A 24,428-nucleotide genomic window follows, 5' to 3' on the forward strand; every position below is an offset into this window, starting at 1 on the left:
GTACATCCCCTGGCATTGGGTTAAAAGTCGTATTTTTGTTAAATTCCCTCTAAATTGCTATTTTAATAATTATTAAGTCAAAAAATAGTGCTTGTTTAAAAATAATAGTCACTATTAAACACAATAAAAATGAAATTTGCAGACCAATCACAATATACTATAAGTATGACTATCCCTTGCCCACTTAAAATTACCTGTAACGCCAGAACAGAGCCGCATCTCTACTGCGTGCAGGTTGGCAGTAGCCATAGAGAAAGCTAGCAAAATGGACAGAAACTACTAAAAAAAAAAAAGAAATGACACATACTTTTCACTAGGGGTGCCTTAAACTAAAAATATTTAAGAATCAGGACCTTGAGGACTATGAGACTGTGTTCTTGAATTTTTTGACGGTCCTAAAAGTTTCATTTGTTTTTAATTCTCTGTGGGTCAGGACAAATTTTTAATGAAAGGACTTTAAATCTCCTGTGCCAAGTGCTTAATCCGCCAGCGCACACTCCTTTTCGCAGAGGTGAGGCGTGCATACAGAATCCTTCCGTAATTGTGCCTCAAACCAGTAAGACAAATACCTACTTCCCCCTTACTGCTAATCTTTTATTCTATTCTCACAAACGTTTTAGAATCTTTAATAGGAGCAAAGGGTCTAATTAAATCTTGCCACCAGTCGCCAGGCCCCTTAAGGTCAGGATGACGGCAAAAGCGCTGGCCTTGTTTGCTTGAGACGGCTTCAGGACAAGCTCAGCTCATGACCAGAATCTTCAATGTTGCAAGCCATGTTTTGGGGGTGGGGGGTTGCATCCGATCCTCTGGGCTTTGGGAGTGTTGAATTAGGCATGAAAGACGCCTCCAGCATCAGGGCCACTGACTGGAATATCAATCCACTGCCCTCTCTCTCTCTCTCTCTCTCTCTCTTTCTCTCTCTCTCTCTGACTCCCTCTGCTTTATAACGATTGCACCTGAAGCTTTGAGATCAATGGGGTTTCATTTCAGAGGGAGCACGGGGGGGAAGGGGGATAAGGAGGCCGCTTTGGAAGGGTGATGGCTTCTGAATTCTCTCTGGCTGGAAAGAACACGAAGTTCCAATTATGCTTTAAGTCCCTGAAGTGTTGAGAGAGATTTGAGGAAACGCATCCCACTGGAAACCATGCAGTTTAGCAGTGCTCTCGCAATACCATCCGCCATACCAAAACAGGGGTGCTAATTTTTCTGAGGCAAATGTGCTGTTCTGCGTTCACTCGGCAGATTAGGGTCGTCTCTGTATCTGTCTCATTCTTTCTGCCAGGAGACTTTTGGTGTCACTCTTGCATCAGGATGTTTGAGCTGTCTATGAAGTTCAACCCCTTCAGATGTTGCAAAGCAAATGCATCACTGGATGAGGCACCCGCTCCTCTCCCTGGACGTTTGCTTGATTCTGCAGAGAGATGAAGTGTTTCTTCAAACTGCTGGATTGATGAGCCCATGCTGGTTGTGGATTTCTTTTGGGATGTGCCAGTGTGACTCGCTTCGGGAGTTTCTTCAGGCTTCTTGACTAACAGCTCGATACTCTCAGGAAGAAGGGGTGCCACATTATTATGCCCACCTTGGGTTTTGAATGATAAAGGTAAAGGTGCAAGTATTTGTCACTGTACAATGTACAGTGAAATGTGTCCTCCGCTTTTGACCCATACGTGGTAGTGACACACTGCCATGGATTGAGGGAGGAGACAGCCTCCAGTTCTCCAGTCCCCCCACCTCCAGTTCTTACCTGCCGGTATGATTTAAACCAGTGACCTTCCGTGCTCAAGCCCAATTCTCTAACCATAAGGCCACAACTGCCCATGCGAAAGTTGCCGGGAATCGAACCCGTATCTCAAGAATGGGAGTCTTGCATGATTCCACTACACCATTAGCGCAGCTAATGATGTTGGCTGTGTTACAAGATCAGAAAGAGTGCATCCATTGATTGTCCCTTTTCCACCTTAATGGAGCAGCTGAATGGATTTGGAAATCTTTGAGATGTGTCATATTTCCACGGAGCTGTATGGTGTAGCTTTTATGGCCAATAAGTAATGTTTAGCAATGGAAGTTGCTTCTTTTAGCAACTATGCATTTGTCTCTAGGTCTTCCACAGTTCTCAGTCATAGTTAATAAGTATTGGCTTCCAGCCACTGTTTGTGGTTGTTTCTGTTGTATTCAGCACCACATTCAACACACATACCTTATTTAGAGATTCGCTCTTCTAATAAACTTTATTGCTCATTTATAAGAAGACTAAAACTCCATTGTCTTTTTTTTCTGTCAAAATCTAAAACCATAGATGAAAAAAGAGGAGACCTGGACTTATACTTAATTTGAAATATCATTTTTCACACTTGAGAAATTACCCTAAAATCTTAAAATTCGGGATTGAACAGGGTGTACTTTTAAAACCTGTGTTTATACATTATTTTTGGGATGTTCTTATATGTATAAGAACTTATACTTATCTTACTTGGCGAACTACTGCCAGATGATCATGCCAGGGCAGCCACTGTTCGACAGTGGTCCGATGCTATTGACTTAATACAGAGATTTGTCTCATCAGACATTAAGTGGTCTGTAATTCAGAATTATCTCTCATTTAAAGTATTTTAATTAATCAATTTATTTATTTATTTTATTAACCTCATTGTGGTGCGCCGTGTTTGTTTATTCTTTGTCTTATTTTTGAAAAACAATACAAATACCTTATCTGATATGATGTTACCGCACATGTGAACATCGTTTTTTTTTATGTTGAGAGAGTGTCATTGAGTTTCATGAATTATTTTATCCCACAGAGGAAAAAAGGGCTAACAATTGTGGCAAAAAATTGACAAAACTAATTGTCCATCAACCAGTTTTGCTGTAAAGATATTAAAATCGGCTCTAGAAATTCATGGTCAGTCCCTATTCATTCCAAGTGATAAATAGTACTGTTTTTCAGGATGATATTGAAAGATCAACAAGTATTCAAAGCCTGTAAAACATTGTTTGAGTCATCCTGGTTGTAAAACAAGATTTCAGACATCACTTTTGTATTGTTTAGAACAGGTATTAAATAAGTAAGACCGACAGAATTTGTTGACAGTCAGTCCCCTAAAGTTGCAACCTCTCTCTTTATCTTCCTATTAATTTGCCTTTTCTCTGCATCTGCACATCATCTTGATGGACTGATTGGGGCTTGGGTATGCTGAAGGAACAGTTATTAAGTTGTCGCTTGTGTGGAAGGATTTTTGATAGATTTCTCCAGACCCAGCCTAATGCATTTGTTTCTAAGTAAGAGGGCTTGTCATCTTTGAAGTTAAATTAATGAGCTGTTTGTTTGGGCTGCATTATTTACTTAACATTCTGTCAGCCTTTCAGCACTTTGGGTGTTTGTGTGTGTGTGTATGTGTGTGTGAGTGTGTGTGTGGGCCGGTGATAAGTTTTCAGACTATGAAATGAACTCTTGATTGTTTGAGTGGTGTTTGGGAAGCATTCTCTGGTGGATTTCACCAATGTGATTCTGTATCGTACACTGCAAATGAAGCTATATTGAAGTGAATAGAAGGTTCCAGTGTTTTGTATGCAGCCTCCCATCTCATTCTTTCTCGTATGTTCTGTGTGCATTCCACATCGCCGTGAATCACAGCTCCTTTCAGTGTAGCTTTTGGTGTGAAATGCAAAAGTTCCTTCATAAAAGTGCCCGCCGCTGAATATGTGAAAATTGACAGGAATATTACACACAAATCAGTTTGTTTTGTTTGGACTTTTCTTTTCCCTTCACTTTTTCCAAATATGGACATTCAAAGTGAGATGAACATCTTGAAATGCCTACAGAAAGAACAGCATTCCTCCTTCCCCTGCCAGAAGAGAGGAAAGTGAGCGATTGGTACTGATGTGTCCTCTTTCACACTGAAAGTACCCCAGCCTTAAAGGTGTTCCTTATCCGCTTTCATAGCCTCCAGTGCAGAACCTGCTAAGGAAGCTCCATCACTAAGGTAATGAGTTTAAAATAGCACATCTGAGGAAGAATGATCATAGCCCTGAAGACTGTTTCTTCTGTAGTATTGACTTGGGGTCTAACCACACTTGTCCCAGATGGTCCCTGCACCGATTCTGGACTTCTTTGGAGGTCATATAAGGTAATTAGCTCAGGTTTGTTTTCACACTTTGGTGAAATTCAACCAAAGTGGGTCAGAACCTTTGATACAACAACACATACAACAAATGGATGACTATAACCAATAGGCTCATTCCCTTGGTAGATCACCAACACCTACTCCATCCGTGGCCAGCAATCCCAGAGAGCACAATTAGACTGGCTCTCACAGGGTTGGTAGGAGGGCCATCCCTCTCCCCCATTTTTCAGCATGATGCTGTCCACCACAGGTGTCTGTTAGCTGACAGAATTGGTAGTTAGTGTTCTCCTCCAAGCGTGTTCAGATGTTCAGTGACGTTGCAATAGCAGCAGTTTGAAAATATGCAGTGGTCTGCTTATACCCTCCCAGCTCTCTTAGCATCGTGTGATGGGTTTCTTCGCCATAAGACCCCACAAGACTTTGGTCTCACAACAGTTGCAGTGCAAGAGTTTGTGCCACTTTCCGTTTCCTACCTCACCTTCACAGAACCTAAAACTGGGACTAAGGGGAAAAATGAACCGATCACATTACTTGGAAGACGTTGGCGACAGCACCAGGGCTTGCTAGCAAGCAAAGGCCAGACCCCTGGGCTCAAGAATACTCTGCCAAATGTACCAAACTCTGTAACAAAAAGTGTAAAAACACCCTTACACTCTTTAAATACTCCATGCCGGTTGATGAAGTTATCTTTATGGGTATTATCCCTTGTGTAATGAAGCTCACTACTAGGTCTGAGTGCAGGCAGCTGGAGGACTGGGCGTTTTTTTTTTTTAAATGCCAGCATTAAATCAGCACTGGCTTTTTGCACTGGGTGCTGTGACATTTGAGGAAAGTGCAGACTTCAACTTAAAGCTGTAAATGGTGTTCTTGAGTCAGTGATGCTGCTAAAACTGGGGGAAGTGGATTTAACCTTTGTGGACGCGCTACAAAAATGGAAATGGTGTTGCTGAAGACCAGGGATAGCTTAAAAATTGGGCAGTAGCTGTTTTATGTGGATCACATACTGAAACATTTGGTTTCGCTGCAGTGGTGTTATTATCCAGCTCTATGAAAATATCAGAAGTAGTATTATTCACCCTGGCCCACTGTTTTTCTTCATTGTTTTTTAATTTCCTTTGGTTTCATTACAGATCATCCGTCTTAGCATGAGGTTCAGGGGAACCGTTTGTCTCTTATCTCGCAGCAAAACACTCTCTCTGTGGAAACTGTCGTGACATCATTAATCAACCTTACGGGCAATTGCTGCAGAAGATCATATTGACTGTTCTTTGATCCTTTTTACTTACCCTTGTGTACGCTCAACGTATCTCCTCTTTGCCACCGCCATCTACAAAATAAGTTTTATTTAATGGCTGATGAAAAGTAACTCTTGAGGGCAAGTCTCGCCGTCAGGTTTATGGAGTTCACCAGAATCGGTCCATCAAGGTACCTGAACACGGGGTTCAAAGAACCTTGCACAAGCCACTTTCATCTCAGGCCAGATAGGCGAGCTGACTCCTGCTGAGCATGTCCATCCCACCTAGATCGTACTGGTGCAGTCTCAGCCCCCCAACCCCCCCGTTGTTCCGGCTTCTGAGGATCTGCTCAAACAGGAGCTCTTTGTTTTCAAGGGTAACTTGTGTCTTTCTGAGTCCATGTCTTACGTGCTGATGAGACTGATGAAATGAGGGATGGACACAGTCTGGGAAGTGTGTGTCATGAGCGATTGTTATCGTGGAGTCTTGCTGTGAATGTCATCTCTGTATTACAGCTTTGTTCTTTAATACATGCAAAACATGGCCTTTCGAGTGGAGGGGGTGCTCTGTCAAGCTCTTAGAAAGGCTTAAAGATCATTAAGCCCTTTACTGAAGCACTCCATTGCTATGGTAGGAAGTATACAATTGCTTACAAGTGTTTTCAACTTTAGGTGCAGATGTACTGAGGGAGGCACTAATTACTGGAACTCTGGTGATCAGCTTGGCTAAAAGCTAGCTGAAAATAGCTGAAAATGCTCCACTGTTCATAGTCAGTGTTGGGCTTTGTCGCTTTATGTCTTACCATTCTGTCTGTGCTTTGATTAGTACTATTATTATTATTAATAATTATTAATTCATACCTTATTATTCCATTACTCCATTATTCTTTTTCTTTTTTAAATATTATTGTATTGTATTACTGTGCTGTTACTGGCTGCTAAATGGGATTCGGGATCAATAAAGTATCTATCTATCTATTGCTATATCTCAGGCTGCATCTCAAATAATTGCGCTATATATACAGCACCATGTGAGATATTTATTCTATATACTTAATACACAAAAACTAGTTAGTGTAAGTAATTAAATGGGATGCACACAACATTTCATAAATGTTGTGTGCATGTTGATGTTGAGTATGTTGAGTATATTGAAAAATGCAAGATGCATAATTGGAACCAGTTGGTTTTTGAGTATAATTATGATAGACACAGGCATAAATATTAGGAACAAATTGTAGTTAGCGATAGAAGCGCAGAGGCATCAGCAGCTAGATAACTTGCAGTGGTGTTTGCTGGCATAGCAACGCTTCATCACTTCCTGTTAGTACATGTCAATATTTTGTGCGCTAACCTACCAAACTTGCGCTATTAAGATTAGTATATGGTGTTTTTGTTAAAGTATCAGTGTGTAGTATGCATTGGGCCGCAGCCTTTGGCTTCTACACCTGATTAGCGTGAATCATAGCTAAAACAGACTTGATGTTGGACATATTATGCAGTGTTTGGGTGCAGGACCTTTATTTTGAGAGCTACACGGGAGTAGAAAGCTATTGGAAAGTCTGTCCCAGCGTGGGAAAAGGAGCTTACAACACCGTTAGCTTGATGAAATCGCGTAGAGACGCTAATAGAAATTAGCATTATGCTTTGATTTCATTTTAATATGGTGTTAATTTCATTATAATGTGACAAAAAGTAATTGACATTACTGCGATGTACTCTGAAGTTCTTGTTGCTGTTTTGAAGTCTGTGATTGTAGGCAACAACAGCATCCCCAAAAAGAACTACAGTTCTGCAAGAATTGTTCATTGTTATTAGTAATATCTTAAGATGTGTATTTCATCATAGTTCTATCCGTCTATACTTTAAGTGTAAAAAAAAATAAAAAACACCCCTACATGTGATAAAATCACCTGTAACCCACAGTCTCTAATATGTAATTGCTTGAATAGCTGCTTCTTTATCGTAATATCCCAGTAATTTTACCCTATAAACACCTATAAATGCATATGCAGTGAAGTACATTTATGTTTACATTTAAGGCATTTAGCAGACACTCTTATCCAGAGCGACTTACAAAAGTGCTTCGAAAAACCTCGCTAGTTTGAATAGACTAGAAATTCAAAGCTAACTCTAAGCTTAGACACTACTAAACACAAGTCAGTAGAGACCATAGTACTGTACTATTCACCCAAGTACTCTCGGAGGAGAAGGGTCTTCAGTCTGCGTAGTAAAACAGCGGAGCCTTCCCCCTTCATCTTATCATGGGTACTGTTACCATGGGCTGTTGTGCCTGTTTAGTAAATCGTGAAAGTAGATTTTAACGTCAAAACAGGGTTTGTGATGGCGCCAAACTTTACTACCACTGCTTTTACTTGCCAAATGTGTAGTGCTGTGTTGCTGGGGATTTTGACTTTGGCTTCTAGGGCGTCGAAGATGTTGGGTGGACCATGCAGAAGGATTGTGTTGCAAAGTGCGTTGCTACAGATTGCACGGAACAGCCTGCTCCACCACAACCCAAAGATGCTTGAGTGCACTGTGGCCCCTAAAGCAAAGGAAACCATGCTGTCTGTGTTGCTTCAGGAACTGTGGTGCATTGTCATGCTGAAAATGTCCATGCATAGCCATGAAGGAACATATCTTCGCACTCAGACTAGCGGTAAACTGCTGTGAGTAATCTTGACTACACTTGCTTATGTGGTTTCTGACACTGTTCTCTACGAAAATGGACAAATGTGTGTGCAGAATTCTTGCTTTTGTTGTGGTTTCAGCTAATCTTTTTAAACGACGTAAAGTACGTTTGTCCACTGAAGCTCTATTCAGAAACAAAATCTTGACATCCGAGTTTGTTTCAGACATAGCCATGTAAGCAGTGCTAAGCCTACAGTCTCAAAAACTGCACCTAATGCTGTTTTCGTGCCGTTGCTGGAAGGAACCGGCAGCGCCAAGATGTTACCTCGTCACATTCCTGCAGCTTGTAACTGAGAATCTGAAATGGACTTTTCAACAACTTTGCCTCGGCAGTGACATTTCGGCTGACTCACCAGCCGCGGTGCTTACAGTCTGCCGTTCTGGTCCAGCCTGAGATTGGATGGCCTTGAGGAAGGGTAAAGGCCTCTTTCAGCTTACAACGTCTGCTTTCCTGAACTCTGACCTTTCCTTAGTCACACTTCCTCGCTGGCCAGTTCATTCATACACAGCTGCATGTCTAACCTCTTGACTGGGCGACCGAACGAGAGCAAGAAATTTACTTGCTTGGATGCGAGAGAACGAGAAACCCCCCTCCCCTTCTTTTACTCTTGACATTCAGAATTGTGTAGTACAGCCCAGAGCTCAACACCTACACGGAAAGCTAGCCATGCTGCACAGAAATAAACAGTGGTGTCTGCAGAATATCGTTCCCGTTGTCATGCGGGTACAGTTGCACCATGTTCTTCTCCAAGTAGTCTTCATGCCAGTGCCCAAATGTGGTGAGTGACCTTGCTGAGGAGATGGATTCATTCAAATAGATGACAGCCACAGTCTTGTTCACCTAGACCAGGACATTGATTTACTTCACGTCTATGCTGGAGTTCTTTCCGAGGCCTGAGGTTGCGTGCGACGGTGGTTGTGTGATGTATATGTGTGTATATGTCTCGTTAGCTAGAGTTGTTAAGTTTTTTTTTCTTTTTTAAACCTCAAGGCCGATAGCCTTGATCGGGAGTGCACCGCTTTGAGCTTTTGCTTGGCACACAGGAGTGTGGGGGGGGGGAGAAATGAAAAACACAATTACTCTCCTCTTTACAAACCATCCAGAACATTCTCTCGCTTTGGACTTCTAGTGCTGTTCGGCCCGATGATGCCTCGTCGGTTCAAATGCCTGACTTTGTTCTGAGGAGAACATTGAAGTGTGTTCCATTACAAAGGACTGAAGTCAATAGCTGTGTGTTGACGGCAAGGTCTCAGACAGCCTACGCGAAAAGCTAGAGCGTGGGTGAAGCAGAGGCTTAAATCCAGTCCAACCAGAGGGCCTTTACTGGCCAGAAGTTCGTTGTCTGGTGATTTAGGCGTACACTTCCTTCATAAAGTTTGCAATTTTAAGACAAATACAGAGGAAATCAGCTTAGGTCAGCAAGGGGGGGCAGTGATGCAGTCGTACGCTGGTTTAATCATTAGCCCAACGATTGTTTGGATAGACTCTCTTGCATAGGCTTTTTCATTTGCAGAACATTGTTTCGAGACGTCCATACAGCGTTAATGGGCTTTCTCGAACTGAAATTGCATTGCTGAAATATTTACAGTGCTGTGCAAATGTCAGAGAACATCCTTCCATTTGTTTTTCCATTATTTTATTTCCAGTCAAAACAGCCATTAAGTACATTAAGTAAGCATTACGGTATTCATTTTTTATTATGCGGCAGTTCGTTCCAGCAGTTAGTTTCACTGTATCAGCTATATCATTACGCTGAAGGCTGCTGCTTAGCACTGGCTTGGTTTGAAGCTGAAGCAAACCAGCAAACCGTTGTAAGGTTTTTACTAATAACTAAACGGTTAAATACTCAGCATCTATGACGAGCTGCTACATCGCAACAGGCTACTTGTTGAGGAACTATAATTTGGAATTGCGGATATTCAAACATATTTGATGCCATGTTTAGGGCTCAATTTCTCGTCGTCTTTATTTATTCTCTAAACTGTTGTATAAAAGCTGAAAATGAGAGAGAAGATTTTCTCTGCTTTAGCATCAGGGGAAAACGGAGGTCACTGAAGCCTCATCAACTAAATCTTACTATCAGATGATAATCTGCAGTGCAGTTTTCCACACCTCTAAAGTGCAGTTTCTCTCATATGTATTCAATGATGTTGAGGTCTGGAACCTGGGGTGGTTTATAAATAGTTCTGAGACCACCAGCAGCTTGAACGGTTTGGTTTGATCAGATGTTTGTGCCTTTTCTCAGTAAGATTTTTTTAGTTATGAGGCATCTTTTCACAGTGGAAGGCAGGACAGAAGCATGCACTCTTCTGGCAGCAGATTTCAAACCAGTAAAAAAAAAAAAGAGAACTCTTTTAACTGATTTCTATTTCCGCTGGCAGAATGTGGAAAGAGGCTACATGCTGTTTATCTGCTGTGTGCAGCTCTGGTGGTCTACCAGGTCCTGCTCGGTTGTTAGATTTTCTTTTTTGTTGTGTATCAATCATTTTCTACTATTTTTCCAGTATTCATTGTGCAAGTGGATTATCTTATATCGAATCTATTCAGAATGAACTCTTAGAGGAAGAAGGACTTGTACTTAAAGACTGGAAATGTAATAAATATAGGGCACTTTCTGACTTCCCACGGTGCTGAAATACTGATAGAAGTGCACTGACAGGGAAATGGAATGGATTTTTTTGGGAATATAAATAAACAATACAAGACTTGGGGGAGAAAAAAGAAACAGTCATCAGCTTCACATTTTCCCCTTAAGCCTAAAATAACTGGAAGACTAAGACAGCATCTTTCTGGAGCACTTTCACTTCACTTTTAAGTCCTGTACCTTTGTACGATAAGCCTTACCTCTCAGCGCAGAGAAAAAATCTAAGAGAAGCAACAGCATTTCTGCTTTCTCACAGCTCAGTTTGTTCCTTTTTTCCCTCCCTCATGTATTTTAATGTGGCCATAGGTGACCAACCAGCGGCTGCAAGCCTGTCCTTGACTGCAGAGAGGTGCTAATCGGCCAGTATTATATACTCTGTCACTATTGAAGTAATATGTTTAACTTTTGCACTCTGTGGGTTAAAATTCCTGGTGATTTTAATTGATTGTGCCCCAGAGGAAGTAGAATTAGCTTTTGCCGGGAATGAAACTTGGGCCTTTTTGGTAGAGATTTGCTTCTGGAAAACTCTTTGTTCCTCCCAGTGCCATGCTTTCAGGTGACTAATCAAGTTTGTTCTATTAAAGTTTTTAATAACGGCGCCGCCTCGTGAGATTGTAGCAGAACACAGCTTGCAAATAGCATTTGTGTATGCTAATGTGGTCCCACACAGCAGGCTTTTTGCTCACCCTGAGCACGTATAAGACATCACTGGCTAGGGGACAGGGCACAGGGGACGATTTGTACTGACCGGCTAAATACCAGTTGAAGCCAGTACTGATTATCGACCAATCCAGTTGTGTGTGTTACTACAGAGAAGGGGTCTCTTACCGTGTCCATTTACTTCATTCTGTGCAAATGAACATCTGCTCTCGCGCTGCACTTCTTCACAAGACTGGTAACTCCTTCACTGATCTCACAGTGGTGGGCTTAATTATACCGCAGCCTTCTCCCCGAAATGATCAAACCATATTTCATGCTAAATTGGACTAGACTGATCGCAATGATGAGTTTCAGGGTTTTGCGCTAATTTGAATTCGGGTGAGAAATTGGGAGATTTGAGTGTAGTGCCTTTTCTTCATGTTAAGAGTTGACGCCGCCGCATGGCTCTCTGTAATGTTCCGACTGCTGTATTTTATCTGCTTCCTCTCATGTTTCACCTCATTCTACCCCTCTCTCTCTCACACACACTCTGTACCCCTCCCCTCTCTCGCTTCTCCTCTGTCATGCGCTCATCTGTTGCTGAACCCTTTGAACATGTCTGTTTCTCTCTCCCTTGCAGCTTCTGGAGGGCAGTTTCACCTCCCAGGTCAGTCATGAAGTGGACGGCCTTATCTTCCAGCCCATCGGGGTGAGTAGAGCGTAGCCATCTTTCAGTATAAGACAGACCTCACTCCAACACTCCACTCCAACACTATCCAATATACACACAGATATACGTATATCCATTTGATACTTTTCTGAAGTGCTGTCAATCAGCCAAACTGTTCGGTGTACAACTACGCTTCCTTATGAAGTGGGAATTGGGGCTACAGCACTCCCAGATAATGTTCATGTGTGTGTATATATAAACTATGTGGACAATTGTATTGGGACACCTGCTAAATTATTGATTCTTCCAAAATCAAGGGTAATCCAGGGAAGGCTTTCTACTAGATGGAGTGTAAGGATTTGATTGCATTTACCAATAAGAGTGGTAGTGACCAGCCACTGTCTATTTGTCTCTCTGCATACTGTGTTAGCCCCCTTGCACCCTGATCTTCAGTGCTCAGGACCCCACAGGACTGACCATCTCAGAGCAGGGATTATTTGCTTGGTGGTTAATTCTCAGCACTGCAGTGACACTGACATGGTGGTGGCATGGTGGTGGCATGTTAGTGTGTGTTGCGTTGGTACAAGTGGAGAACCAGAAATATCCAGCCAACAGCGTCCACTGGGCATCATCCACATATCAGCAATCTGGTTGTACATCCCTCCTCATTCCTGTCCGGATTTGTCCAGAACTCTCTTCCTGTAAAGCGTCTAGCGGCGAGCAGGTTTTGCACTCCGGTCAGTGGGGATCAGTTGTAAAGGCGCTCTGGTAAAGCCTGAGCACAGTCACTGTTCAGCCTTGGGTTTGGTGCTGCGGCTCTACCACTGCTCTCACTGCTCTCACAGCTCTATCTCGCAGGGGCTGTTCATCATTCTGAAGGCAGTGTGTGGGCGTAGCTACTCATTTCCCTTCCTCTGTTCATCCATCTCGCTTACTCTCTCTCTCTCTCTCTCCCTCTAAATTTTGAGCATCTCGACCCTGCCTCCAGCTCTCCTGCTTTCAGTTCTCTCACTCTCTCTTCTTTCTCTAGCTGCTCTCGCATGCTCACGTTTAATGTCGCTTGCTCATTCCTTCTCTCTCTATTCTGTGCTTCTCTGCCCTCTTCTCTCTGCTCTCGCTCACTCTCATTTGCTTTCTTTCTCGATCTTGGCCAATTGTTATCTCCCTGTCTCTCTTTCGTCACGCTTTCTCTGTGCTTGCCTCACACTCTCTTTTTGCCCTCTGTCCTTTTCTCTTTCCTTGCTCATGTGTTCTCTCTCTCTCTCACTCTCTCTCTCTCTCTCTCTCTCTCTCTCTCTCTCTCTCTCTCTCTCTTCCCATCAGTATGGTTATGTTGCCTCTCGCTGGTGGTTCTAAATAGTCTTATCAACAGATGCCCAGGGCTTATCAGCCCCATTAATCCCCCGTCAACAATCTCCGGCCTCCAGACAAACACAGTACCAAGGACAAAGGCACACAAAGGCAGCTTTCTGTTTTTTTTTTTTTGTTGTTGTTGCAGCTGTGTATTCAGCGCTGCTGCTGTATTTAGCGATACTGCAGACCACATGTCTGATATTGCAACTTGATCAGTGCTGCCCATCAAACCACTGACAGCTTGTCGGCATGTGCAGACACCGCATGATGACAGTTAAGCATCAAAAAGCACTGACGATCCTGTTAGCGATGCGATGCGCTCTGTCTCTCTTCAACTCGGACTTTAAAACACTCTCCCTACCTTGCCAGAGTGCGTTTCTATGCAAAGTGAATACAAGGAACCAGCTTACGCGAGAATGGCAGTGACATTTAGAAGAAGTTCAAGAAGTTCAATTCGCAGCTGACGGATTTTTATGTCGGAATGAAGAGATTAGGGTAAATTGGCTGTTAAGATTGAATAGGGTTTGCTCACAGAGCATTAGCATTGTGGCGTCTCCTGTGTCTCTTGTTGTTTCTCTTGTTGCTGTTTATAAACAGGGTTCTCCTAAGCCTCACCTCCAGCCTGTTTTGGGTCTGGCTGCTTTTGAGTGTAATCTGTTTAGGTACTGCTTGGAGGTCTGAGTTCTACACAAGAAGGGGATGGCTTATTTTTCAAGCATGTTTAGCTGACGTGAGGAAAATATGTGATTATTCACTTGTTGATTCACAGCTAGACTGTTAGACTGAAACTGAATATTTGCAGGTATACAGGTCGGCAGTACTGGGTGGGTAATTTGCATCTGTAAGAAGCTTGTTTTAAGTGGCTTTAAATTCCAGCAGCACCAAAACAATTCCAGCAGCACTTGTGTAAGTGGTGAAATGATGGTGTTTTTGCACATTTGTAGCAACTTTATTTTGAACAGTGTGTCACGGGTGCATATCTTTTTTTTTTTTTTTTTTTTTTCCCTTCAATCAATAAAACAAAACCACTGCCCTGCACCAGCTTTTTAGCCCTGATAATCTCCTGTCAACTTGCCGATCAATCTCCCGTGCGGGCATGTGACTGGGAGAGGGAGAGATAGAAACAGCCTGTCCACAAGTGTACGCTTGCACTTTTTATGTAATGGTGTCTGTGTGTGTGTCTGTGTGTGTGTGTGTGTGAGATTTCCTGTAAGTAGTTAAGTATCCCATTTCTCAAAAGTGCAAAATCACAGTGTGGCAATCATCAACTGTTGTGGGCGTGGTCTATGCTTTTGCTGCTGTTCATGGCTCTCATCAGGCATGCGTGGGCGTGACGTGAGCTTTCCCCGCTCTTAATGGCCATCATTGAGCACTTACGGGCACGGCGCAAGCTTTCAGAGATCTTCATGGCTATTGTCAGCACTTGTGGGCGTGGTCTGTGCGCTTGCTGCTGTTCGTGGCTCTCATCGGGCACTTGTGGGCGTGGCGTGAGGTTTCACAGATCTTAATGGCTATCGTCAGCACTTGTGGGTGTTGCGTAAGCTTTGGCAAATCTTCATGGGTATCGTCATCCCTTTTGAGAGTGGCATGAGCTTTCACAGATCTTAATGGCTAATGTCGGCCATGGTGTGAGCCGCTTTTTCGTAGCTATGTTTGACACTTGTGCGCGCGAAGCTTAATGTCGTCAGCACTTGGGGGCACAGTGTGAGCTTTCACTGCTCCTTATAGCCATTATCGACACTTGTGGGCGGAACTAGAGCTCTTGACGCTCTTTGTTGCTATCATCAGCACTTGTGGGAGTGGCGTGAGCTATCGTTGCGGCGCATGTCTGTCATTGGCACTTGTGAGCGTGGTGTGAGCTTTAGCCGTTTGATGGCTATTGAAATAGGTCTCTTTATTTTTCGTGTTCTCCTTAGTTCCTTAGTTAGTGTTTAAACTGGAGCAGTGCATACCGGAGTGGGGCTCTTTGGCGTTAATGGTTTGTGTGAACGGCAAATGCAGTGATCGTTATAACCAATAATTACTGTTTCCCTTTGGGGAATAGAATTTTATTGGCCAGAAACCGATTTAGCAAAATACCGGGTTTGCTAGTATCAGCTTGTCAAACTGTGAATATGTAATGGCACGCAGTATTTTGTATTAGGATTTTCTTTCATAAGATCATTGAAAATATTCACCAATTTGCGCTGCCACAAAACAAGTATGTTTGTGATCATTGTGATGTTGAACTGATTCGTCCCATTGAATTAGACTGAGTGCCAATCATTACCGGAAGATTACGCAGAAGCAAACCAGGAATGAATAAGTGATGCACTTGAATGAGAACACTGGAAAGAGAGCGTGCATTTGAAAGATTTTTTTCAGTATTTTAAACTAATCATACCCAAATGAGCCACCTTATGCAAATCATTCTAAAACTTCCTGAAACTGCTGTCGCCCCAGTTTTGCTCCTTGAACTTTTCTTCAAGCAGGTGTAAAGTTCATAATGAAAGGGATTTTGGGGTAGGGCTATTCAGAGATGCTTGTTCTCAAATCACAGTCTCTTGTCTTCTCTCTTCATCTAATCTAGCTGCTTTGACTGGCAGATTAGACTTTTAGTTATTCAGATTGTTTTTTCCCCTAATTTGGTCATTTCCAGTTCCTACCCACCAGTAAAGACTCCCTTTATCACGTGATGTCATCAGTTCTGGAAGCCTACCATGTTCTGCCTCTGATTCTCATGACTTCAGCCGTCCACATCTTTGTCAAACTAAATTTAACACAGCATTATTGGACAGCTGAATATGCTTGGATGAGAACACTTACTGCCAGTTCTCTTATATGTCAGCTCACAGACGCCTGCTCCGGCAAGCATAGCACTGAGTGATGGGAGAAAAGGTGGAGTGTGGGGAGGAGGGAGCAACCTACACCCCCAGAGAGACTGAGGTCTCAATTGTGCTTTCTGAGGCTTCCAGCCGCAGGTAGCTGTTGCTTCACCGGGGATTAAAACCTAGATGGCTCGCCACTCGGGAGCCCCTCTGGAATGATAACCTTATAGATAGCAGTTAAGGTTAAGCCTTAGAGTAAAGCAATAAAGCTATGACAGGCAGGAAATTGTTATGATATCAAGCTAGTGGTGATGCATGGCCTGTTTTTTTTCGCAATGGAACAAAATCCAAAATGGCTTTATAATCCCTACATAGTGCACAATGTAGATCTTAAAATAACTGCAATCTAACCCTGCCTTTTTAATTTATACATCTCCCTATTGTGCGTATAGAGACTGTTTACACCTTGCGTTAGCATGCGTTTAATATCCAGGTAGTATCTTATATATATATATATATATATATATATATATATATCTTAGTATAGTATTTTACTTTCTCTACATGATTTTCGCTTTACTTGGTTGTAACCACCAGTTTCACATCATAGTGGGACGACTCTGAGATATCATGACCTCACTAGACATCTGAATCTAGTCAAATGTTCATGAAGGCATTCTTTTCTTTTTCTATTATCAGATTTACAGTTCAGCACTGGGGGAATACTCTCGTTGGAGCCCAACACTAAATATTAATTGTGGAGCAGTTAGTCTGTTGGCCCAGTTGGTCACCCTGGCTCTAGTTGTTATGAAAATAAGTTATCAGCCCCTCAGTTTGTCATCTGTCAAGCACATAGTGGTCCAAAACTGTCCATTTCTGGCATTAGCGATACATAGAGTATGGACTTTGACCATGGGACAGATGTTAGAAATACCTGTTTTATAAGCAAGTACATTTTGTTCAGTTCTCCATAATTGTATTCACCTTATACCTGTGCCCCATGATGCTTTGATGAGAACTTACAGTGAGTAAACAGACAGCCTTCTAAATGCTAATAAGCAATTACTGGAACGTTTGAAGGCTTGTATGCAGATGTTTGCATCTGTCCGTGGAGAAGCTTGAACCTGCATACTAAAATAACCCCCAATAACTGTTTGGTTTGGTTAATCCAGACACACATCATACCTACACTTCAGTGTAGCTAGTCTTTTAACGGCAGCCACTGGTTTTCACCTGGCAGTTCTTCATCTGGTTGGGTTTTATGGGTGCCAATTTCAACAGTAGGAACTGAGATTTTCAAGCTGTGATTATGAAGCCATTTGTATGTGCTCTGAAGTGCTGAACTGCTTGTGCTTCTTTATAGGTTTCATAATGTTCCTCGTCCTGTCTTTGGCTAGAAAATAACCGGCACTTTTATGGCCATCTAGGGTTGTAAAATAAGGTGTAATTGATGACATAGTGTCTTACATAATTACTTTTTTTTACTTTTTAATTTACTTTTGATTTATTTTCTATATTGACATTTACATATACATTGTTATCCAGGACTACTTACCGAAGTGTGTTACAGAAGTTGTGCACCTCTATAAAAACAGATCTGTACGCCATATACAGGCTTAAGCAAAAGATTGGGCACCCCTGATGAAATGCGCATTTTGTTGATTTTCCAGTGTAAAGTGAAAAGTTTTTTGCCTACGCCACATTCATTGGTTTATTTATGCTAGAATGTGCAGAATTTTGTGTATGAAAAGAATTTACAATACAATTGTACATTGTATATGTGGAAAACTAAAAACACATGAAATTTCACCAGAGCTGCCCAGGTTTAGCATCAGGATAGAGAAGAGCTATAAAAAAAAGCCTTAGAGCTTTAAAGGGTTGATGGTAGTAGCTCAAGACAAGCTGTAGGGCTCAGGATATGATGTGAGAGCTGAACATTGTTAGCAGGTAAGAAGGGCTGGTCTATTTTTGTCTTTGAATACCAGCATCAGGGTTTCAATTAATGTGGAGAGCTTCACAAAGCCAGCAAGTCAGCAACATCCAACTAGCTGGGCAATATTTTTTATTATATTTTGTTTTATATATGGTCAGTGCTTGAAGAACCCTGATCAACTGCAAACTGCAATGAATCTGGTTTAACTGGATGAAGTGATTCAGATTGTGTATATGCATCACTGTAGTAAGTGTAAGAGAGTATTTAAATAGTGTTTTTAAGAATCTGTCACTATTGATGAATTTTGTCTGGGATCACATGTATGATGTATCGCAATAAATAATCGTGTATTGTGAAAATTTTCCATTTTTCCTTTTTCCATTTGTTTCTGGGGCTAAATGGTACACTTAATTTTTCATCACATTCACATCACATTGCTTTATTGAACTTCTAGTGAGAAACTGTTCACATCAAATTACACCATGCATTTATTATCCTCTTTGCTAATTCATGACATTCATGGCTTTTCATGACTTTCAAGTTCGAGAGTTGGACTACACTCATTGGTTGAACAGTGGTGAGGTTTAATATCCTGTTTGAATGGTGGTGTCACAGTGATTTCCCATTTTCAGCCTGTGGTGTCTCAGCCGTTTTGCTGGCAGAGACAGTAGTCATGGAAACATTAAAATTCATCACATGTCAAAGTAATCTGAGTGTCTCCGAAACACACAGATGAGAAGTACAGCTCACTCTGCCAACAAGTTGCTTCCGCCCTCCCCCTCTCGTCACGCTCCGCAGTGCCGGTAAAGGAAGGTTAGTAGTTCAGGGAGAGTGTGTGTAGTTTTTAAGTGTGGCAGTGCCTGCTTTCTCTCAGCATTTCTTCAGGCAGGCAGCAGAATGTCTCAGAATTCAGTATGCAGGTTGGCAGGAAGCTGGCACACATCTCATTTCTGCAAAAGACACACCAGCAAACAAATCAGCAAGTCGTCGCCTGGCTGGCTGAACAAGCTTGTCAGTCAGAACAGTCCAATGAATGTGCCATTCCTGATATTGGAACACTCTGTGCCAGAGCTGTACTTCTGTGCGTGCAGTTATGGACACCTGAGTTGGAATGGAAGTAGGAGAGAGGTTTTTTCCCCCCCAGGTGTGTATTTTGATAGGATTGGTCAAAAAGTCACAAGAAGATGAGTTATTGTTATGAGAAAAAAAGAGTCAACATCATGAGAACATGTCATTATTTTGGCACAATGAGTCAAATTCTTGAGCAAAAGTCATTACTTTGGGAAATTAGAAAAGTCATTTTGACCAAATGAATTAAAGCCATGAGTAAATGAGTCAGTTTTAACAAAATGACAAAAAAGTCATTTGTAATAAAATTGAGTCAGCCATTAGAAAATTGAATTATTTTTTTACAAAATAGATTCAAAATGTCACAAAAAGCCAAACAAAATACATACTATTGTGAGAGGACGGTCATTATTTGACATCACTATTTGACACAGTTATTATTTCAACAAAGTAGTTAGTAGTTAGTCAAATAAGAAAATATTAGAAAAAAAATGTTCATGAAGGATGGACCAATAGAAATGCTCTAAAAATGTCATTCAACATTAATGTTTATTGAAAGTTAGGAAGGCTTTTTTTTTCCTTCTTTATTGAAGTTGCTAGCTTGGGGGATTTTAAATTACTGTGACAAAATATTAATGTTAACTGCCACCCTATTAAAAGTGGTAGTGCACATGCTCTGCTTATTCCATTGCTCAGCTACCTATGCATGTAGGGTTGAGTACACTCTGTATCAGTATTACACAAAGCAGTATTGTGTTTCACTTTTAGCTGTAATGATGGATTATAAAAATGTGGTAAACTTCAGTGTGTGCCATTTGCTGGTTACTTCAGGTGTTCGAAGAAGGTGTTTTTTTTTTTTTTTTTTTTTTTTAAATCAATATGTTCATTAGTTTTTTCATCCCATTACATCAAAACTTCATGCAACATAGACGCATCCGTACACCCCCCCCCCCCCCCCACACATACACACACACACACACACACACACACCCCCGCAGCTTTTTTTTATTTTTTTTTTTATGGTAAACCATAAGAAATGACTTGATAAGACACTACAGGTGATGAAGGGGGTTGAGAAGATGTTTAGGTGATGTCATGGCAACAAAGTCATCAGATTTAAACACCATTGAGAGAGATTTTGTGGGTCTGTGTGAATACAACCACTACAGAAGGTCAGCCACTATAGCAGTGAAGAATGAATGTTTAAATCATTGTAAGAGCCTGTTTTGAACATATGGCAAAGCAGTGTGAGGTTGTCCTCAAGGCCAGAGGAGAACCTACAGAAAGCTGATGGTCTTTCTTAGATATGGGTTTTCTCGTTTAGATCTACTGTTGTCCATCATTGATTAATTCACTAAGCAAATTAAGAGCTTTTTGATTCTTTTTGTGTATTTGTTTTTGTTTTGGCCAAGGTTTTTCTAGGTGTCTTTTCCTCAGGAGAAGAAAAGAAGACATAACCGTCCAAACAAAACAATTGCATATTCATCAGATGTTAGTTTAGTACAGTTTAAAGTAAGAGTATTCTGGAAGTAAGGATTCATTTAATGTGCTATTTACTATTTAATCAGTATCAGTCAGCAATATCTGTATGTGTGTTCATGTGTGAGCCTTGAGGTTCTATCATCTTGAATCTCTTAAATTTCACAGTCGTTGATTCGTCATTCAAAGAGTGCCAAATCCCACCTGTTCATATTCATGAATAATTCATTTGGTCAAGAACAAGAGAGGCTTATTCACACAGTGCCTTATGAACCTCGCTCATTTAAATCCCACTGGTTCATCATCATGACTCATTTGCACTCCTCTGATTGTGATTCACTGGGTCCTTTCAGACCCCCATAGGTATTTGGACAGAGTCTAAATGGCCTCTCTTATTTTCTCCCGCCATCTATATTCCATCTCGCTTCGAAGGAGGACACAGATCAAGGAACACATGAATTGTTTCATCAGAAATGAATCATACACCTCCTCTGCTGTGGGCTGTGCGATGGCTGTTATTGTAGTCACACTGCGTGATTACTATGTTTATTCATGATTCCATGTTGTTTTTGTTGTTGTTGTTGTTTGTGTTTGGTGTTTTTTTTTCTTCCTTCTTCAAAGGGAGACGAGTTTGGAATGCTCCAGTCGGTCTCGAGTAACAGAGTTCCAACTATGGAATCTGCCACTGCCCTGTGGGGCATTTCTGAGTCTCAGAATCAGCTCACCCTTTTTCATCTGCAGAATCAAAGAACCACAGACTCTTGATGAAGTGTGCCTTCGTGCATGGTGCATAGTACCTGACTGGACCCAATTGCTGTATGTTATCTGAACCTGACTTGAGCCTGTCATATTTGAGTGACATCTGATCACCCCCCACAACTTCCATCATTCAGTTTTAAATCTGGCACGCTGGAGTCACTTACTTGTGACATGTTTAACAGTCAGATCCACAAAGCCATACTGGAAAAAAATAGACAATTAAATAATAATAAAGTAAAACTAGAACTGTACATTTCCTGAAATAAAACACAGAATGGTTGCACAGCTAAAGTGGTTCCGGCTTCCAAGCAGTTGCTATGGAATGACGGGTGGTTTCTGTGGTGGGCATTTTATGCCCATTCATTCCTGTTAATTCCCATAATTACCTGTTTATTCCTGTGGTAAATGTATTTGTATTGTTATGCCTTCATGTCTACTGTTGACAAAAGAACAGTGCATTGATGATGGTGTATAGATGAAAGCGGTAGTGCACATGCTCCACTTATTTCATTGCTCAGCTACCTATGACCAGGTGGTTTCTGTGGTGTTGCTGGGTGGTTGCTGTGGTGTTGCTAAGTGGTTCCTATGATGTCCCAGGTGGTTGCTATGGTTTTGCTAAGTGGTTGCTAGGTGGTTGCTTTGGTATTGTTTAGTAGTTGCTAGGTAATTTAACAGATGGTTGCTTAGTTTGATGCTGCTAGGTGGTTGTTATGACATGCAAGATGGTTATTTATAGTGCTCCTAAATGATTGATAGATGAGTGCTGTAGTGATTCAAGTGTTATTTCAAGTTGTTGCTATGGTGCTGCTTAGTTGGTTGCTAGGCAGTTGCTATGGCGTCCCAGATGGCTGCTATGGTGTCTAAGGTGGCTGCTCAGGTACCCCTGTGTTGATGCTTGTGTGATACCAGTGACTTTGTCATTGTGACATTTGAAAGGTGCAACTTTTGCAACCAGTTCATTCCTATGGGGAAAAAATTGGCAATGATCTGTTGCTATCGAGCTTTATTAGAAACGTTGGAAAGTCTGTTTAGCCTTGGGTCTATTTCAAAGTTGTAGGTTGGGTTAGGTTCAGGCTCAAAACACGCTGTTGTGGGTTATGCCCGATTGAAGCTGTACAATGAAGTTTCCAATACAAGGAATCTGGTTGAGTCTGCGTTCTTAGAATTCAGGGCCATTTAGGCCCTAGCTATATCACACAGTTTTCTCCTAGTAGGGTTGTGCAGCATATTGTAATCATTATTACAGTATCTGCTTTGATTAAATGCAAATGAACCCTCAAATCACTGTTTTCTTTTGTGTGTGCTGCTGAGAGCATCCTTAATAATCACAGTTGAGTGATCTGTGAGTGTTTTGGGGAGGCATTAGCATAATCCAACAGTCATAACCATACTGAATGAAGGGTTCACTAGTACAATTGAAATTTATCTCAAGGCGTCCTAGTAACAAACTTATTGCAGTATGGTATTTTAGGTCCTTATCCTGCTGTCCTAGTCCTCAGTGCCAAGATTGCCTGGGGGCTTGACCTTAAAATGTGTTGCGTTATTAAGGATTTCATTGTTGAGCCTATGAGAAGCCTGATAACATCAGCCTGATGATTTGTGTCCGAGATTGTATTGCCTGAACTCCCTGCAACAGCACACGGAGATTAGCCCTCCCCCCACAGTGGAGTTCTCGCTCTCCCTCACCCCCTCACCCCCACCTTCTCCAGTTTCCGTCCTAGAGGGCCGGAATTTGGTTTGGCAGAGTTTGGTTATTTCCTTTCCAAATACTCCTACTAAACCTAGCCTTTACCAGATGGTTTGAATCAGGTGTGTACTAAGCAGGCTGTGCTGGACACCAGCTCTTTAGAAGCTGAAGTGCTTCTGTGAGGTGGATCCAATGCCTTACTCATATACCCTTGCGTCTCAAGGTTATGAGCTCACAGCCCCCCACACACCTTTAAGGTGCCTTTTTGTCATTAGTTCTAGGGCCATTTGCCTTTCACACTTGTTTACTCATAGGTTTTTATCTTCTGTGCTAACTGGTTAAAATACACTTACTGTCAGGTCACAGTGCTGCTTTTAAATGTCTCAAAATCAAGTTGGAATGCAGCACTCCTTTGCTGCTTTCTGAATGGGATGGCCTTTATTTATACAGAAACGCTGCCTACCTAGACAGGCCCTTCCTGAATGAAGGAGAACTCTGTGCAGCTATGTGGATCATTAACTAGGTTATGATGGGAGAATGGTTGCTGGAAAAGTAGAAATTGCTGGATTCATCATTCATGCATCCATGATCTGGTTGTGATAGAAATTCAGTCTGTGTTTGTTTTTTCTTTTGCTCTACATGTGCCAAATGCGCTGCTACTGTCCAAATATCTTAGATGTGACTCATGAAACTCTAGTCAGTTCACATTTTTGTTCTGTTCCATCTTCAAACCACCTGAAACCCACATTGAGTTGGTGAGTGCCTCAGGCACAGGTGCATTAGCAGCAGCAGCAGCAGCTTTATAGAGGCAGATGCTTATGTCCTCTGCCTGTTTCGGAACAGAATGTAGATGGACGTTCTTCATCTCTTTCTGAAATGGCCGGTGGGCGAGTGTGCTCCTTTGTGAGCAGAATGTTCTGAATGCCAGGATGTTCTGCTCCGTTAAAAATGACAGTCTTTGTTTAAAACATCTGAATGTAGTGTTTCTGCATAAAGGGAAACGTTGGCGGCAAAGGAGGAGAACATTCCCTTTCCTGAATGCTCTCCCTGATCACCTGGAAAACAACTAATGTTTTGGATGGGCGATGATAGAATGGGTGGGGATGTAATCTACGACTTGAAGGTGGGATAAGTCTCAGGTGGGCTAGACTAGGCTTGTTCATAACTTTTGCAGTTGCAGTCTGTCGTCTAATAGAGTTTGGTTATTTCCCTTCTCAAATGCTCCTGCTAAACCTTTTAATTAACCTATGAGTTGAACCAGGTGACTATTGAACAGGGAAATCACCAAACTATCATCGCAAGAATGAATCACAATCTCAAAGTGTCTGTAGACATGCTCCAG

General features: G+C 41.8%; 1 protein-coding gene across 1 annotated transcript in view; it reads left to right on the forward strand.

Moving 5' to 3' along the window:
* The window catches only part of rngtt (RNA guanylyltransferase and 5'-phosphatase), a 177,524-nt gene that overhangs the window by 96,381 nt on the left and 56,715 nt on the right, over window positions 1–24,428 (forward strand). The window contains exon 12 of the mRNA XM_072678641.1: window positions 11,971–12,039. Within this exon, the coding sequence (XP_072534742.1) occupies window positions 11,971–12,039 (69 nt within the window). The remainder of the gene's footprint in view (window positions 1–11,970; window positions 12,040–24,428) is intronic.

This window comes from Salminus brasiliensis, chromosome 1 (assembly GCF_030463535.1).
Source record: "Salminus brasiliensis chromosome 1, fSalBra1.hap2, whole genome shotgun sequence".
In the NCBI taxonomy this organism is placed as follows: Eukaryota; Metazoa; Chordata; class Actinopteri; order Characiformes; family Bryconidae; genus Salminus; species Salminus brasiliensis.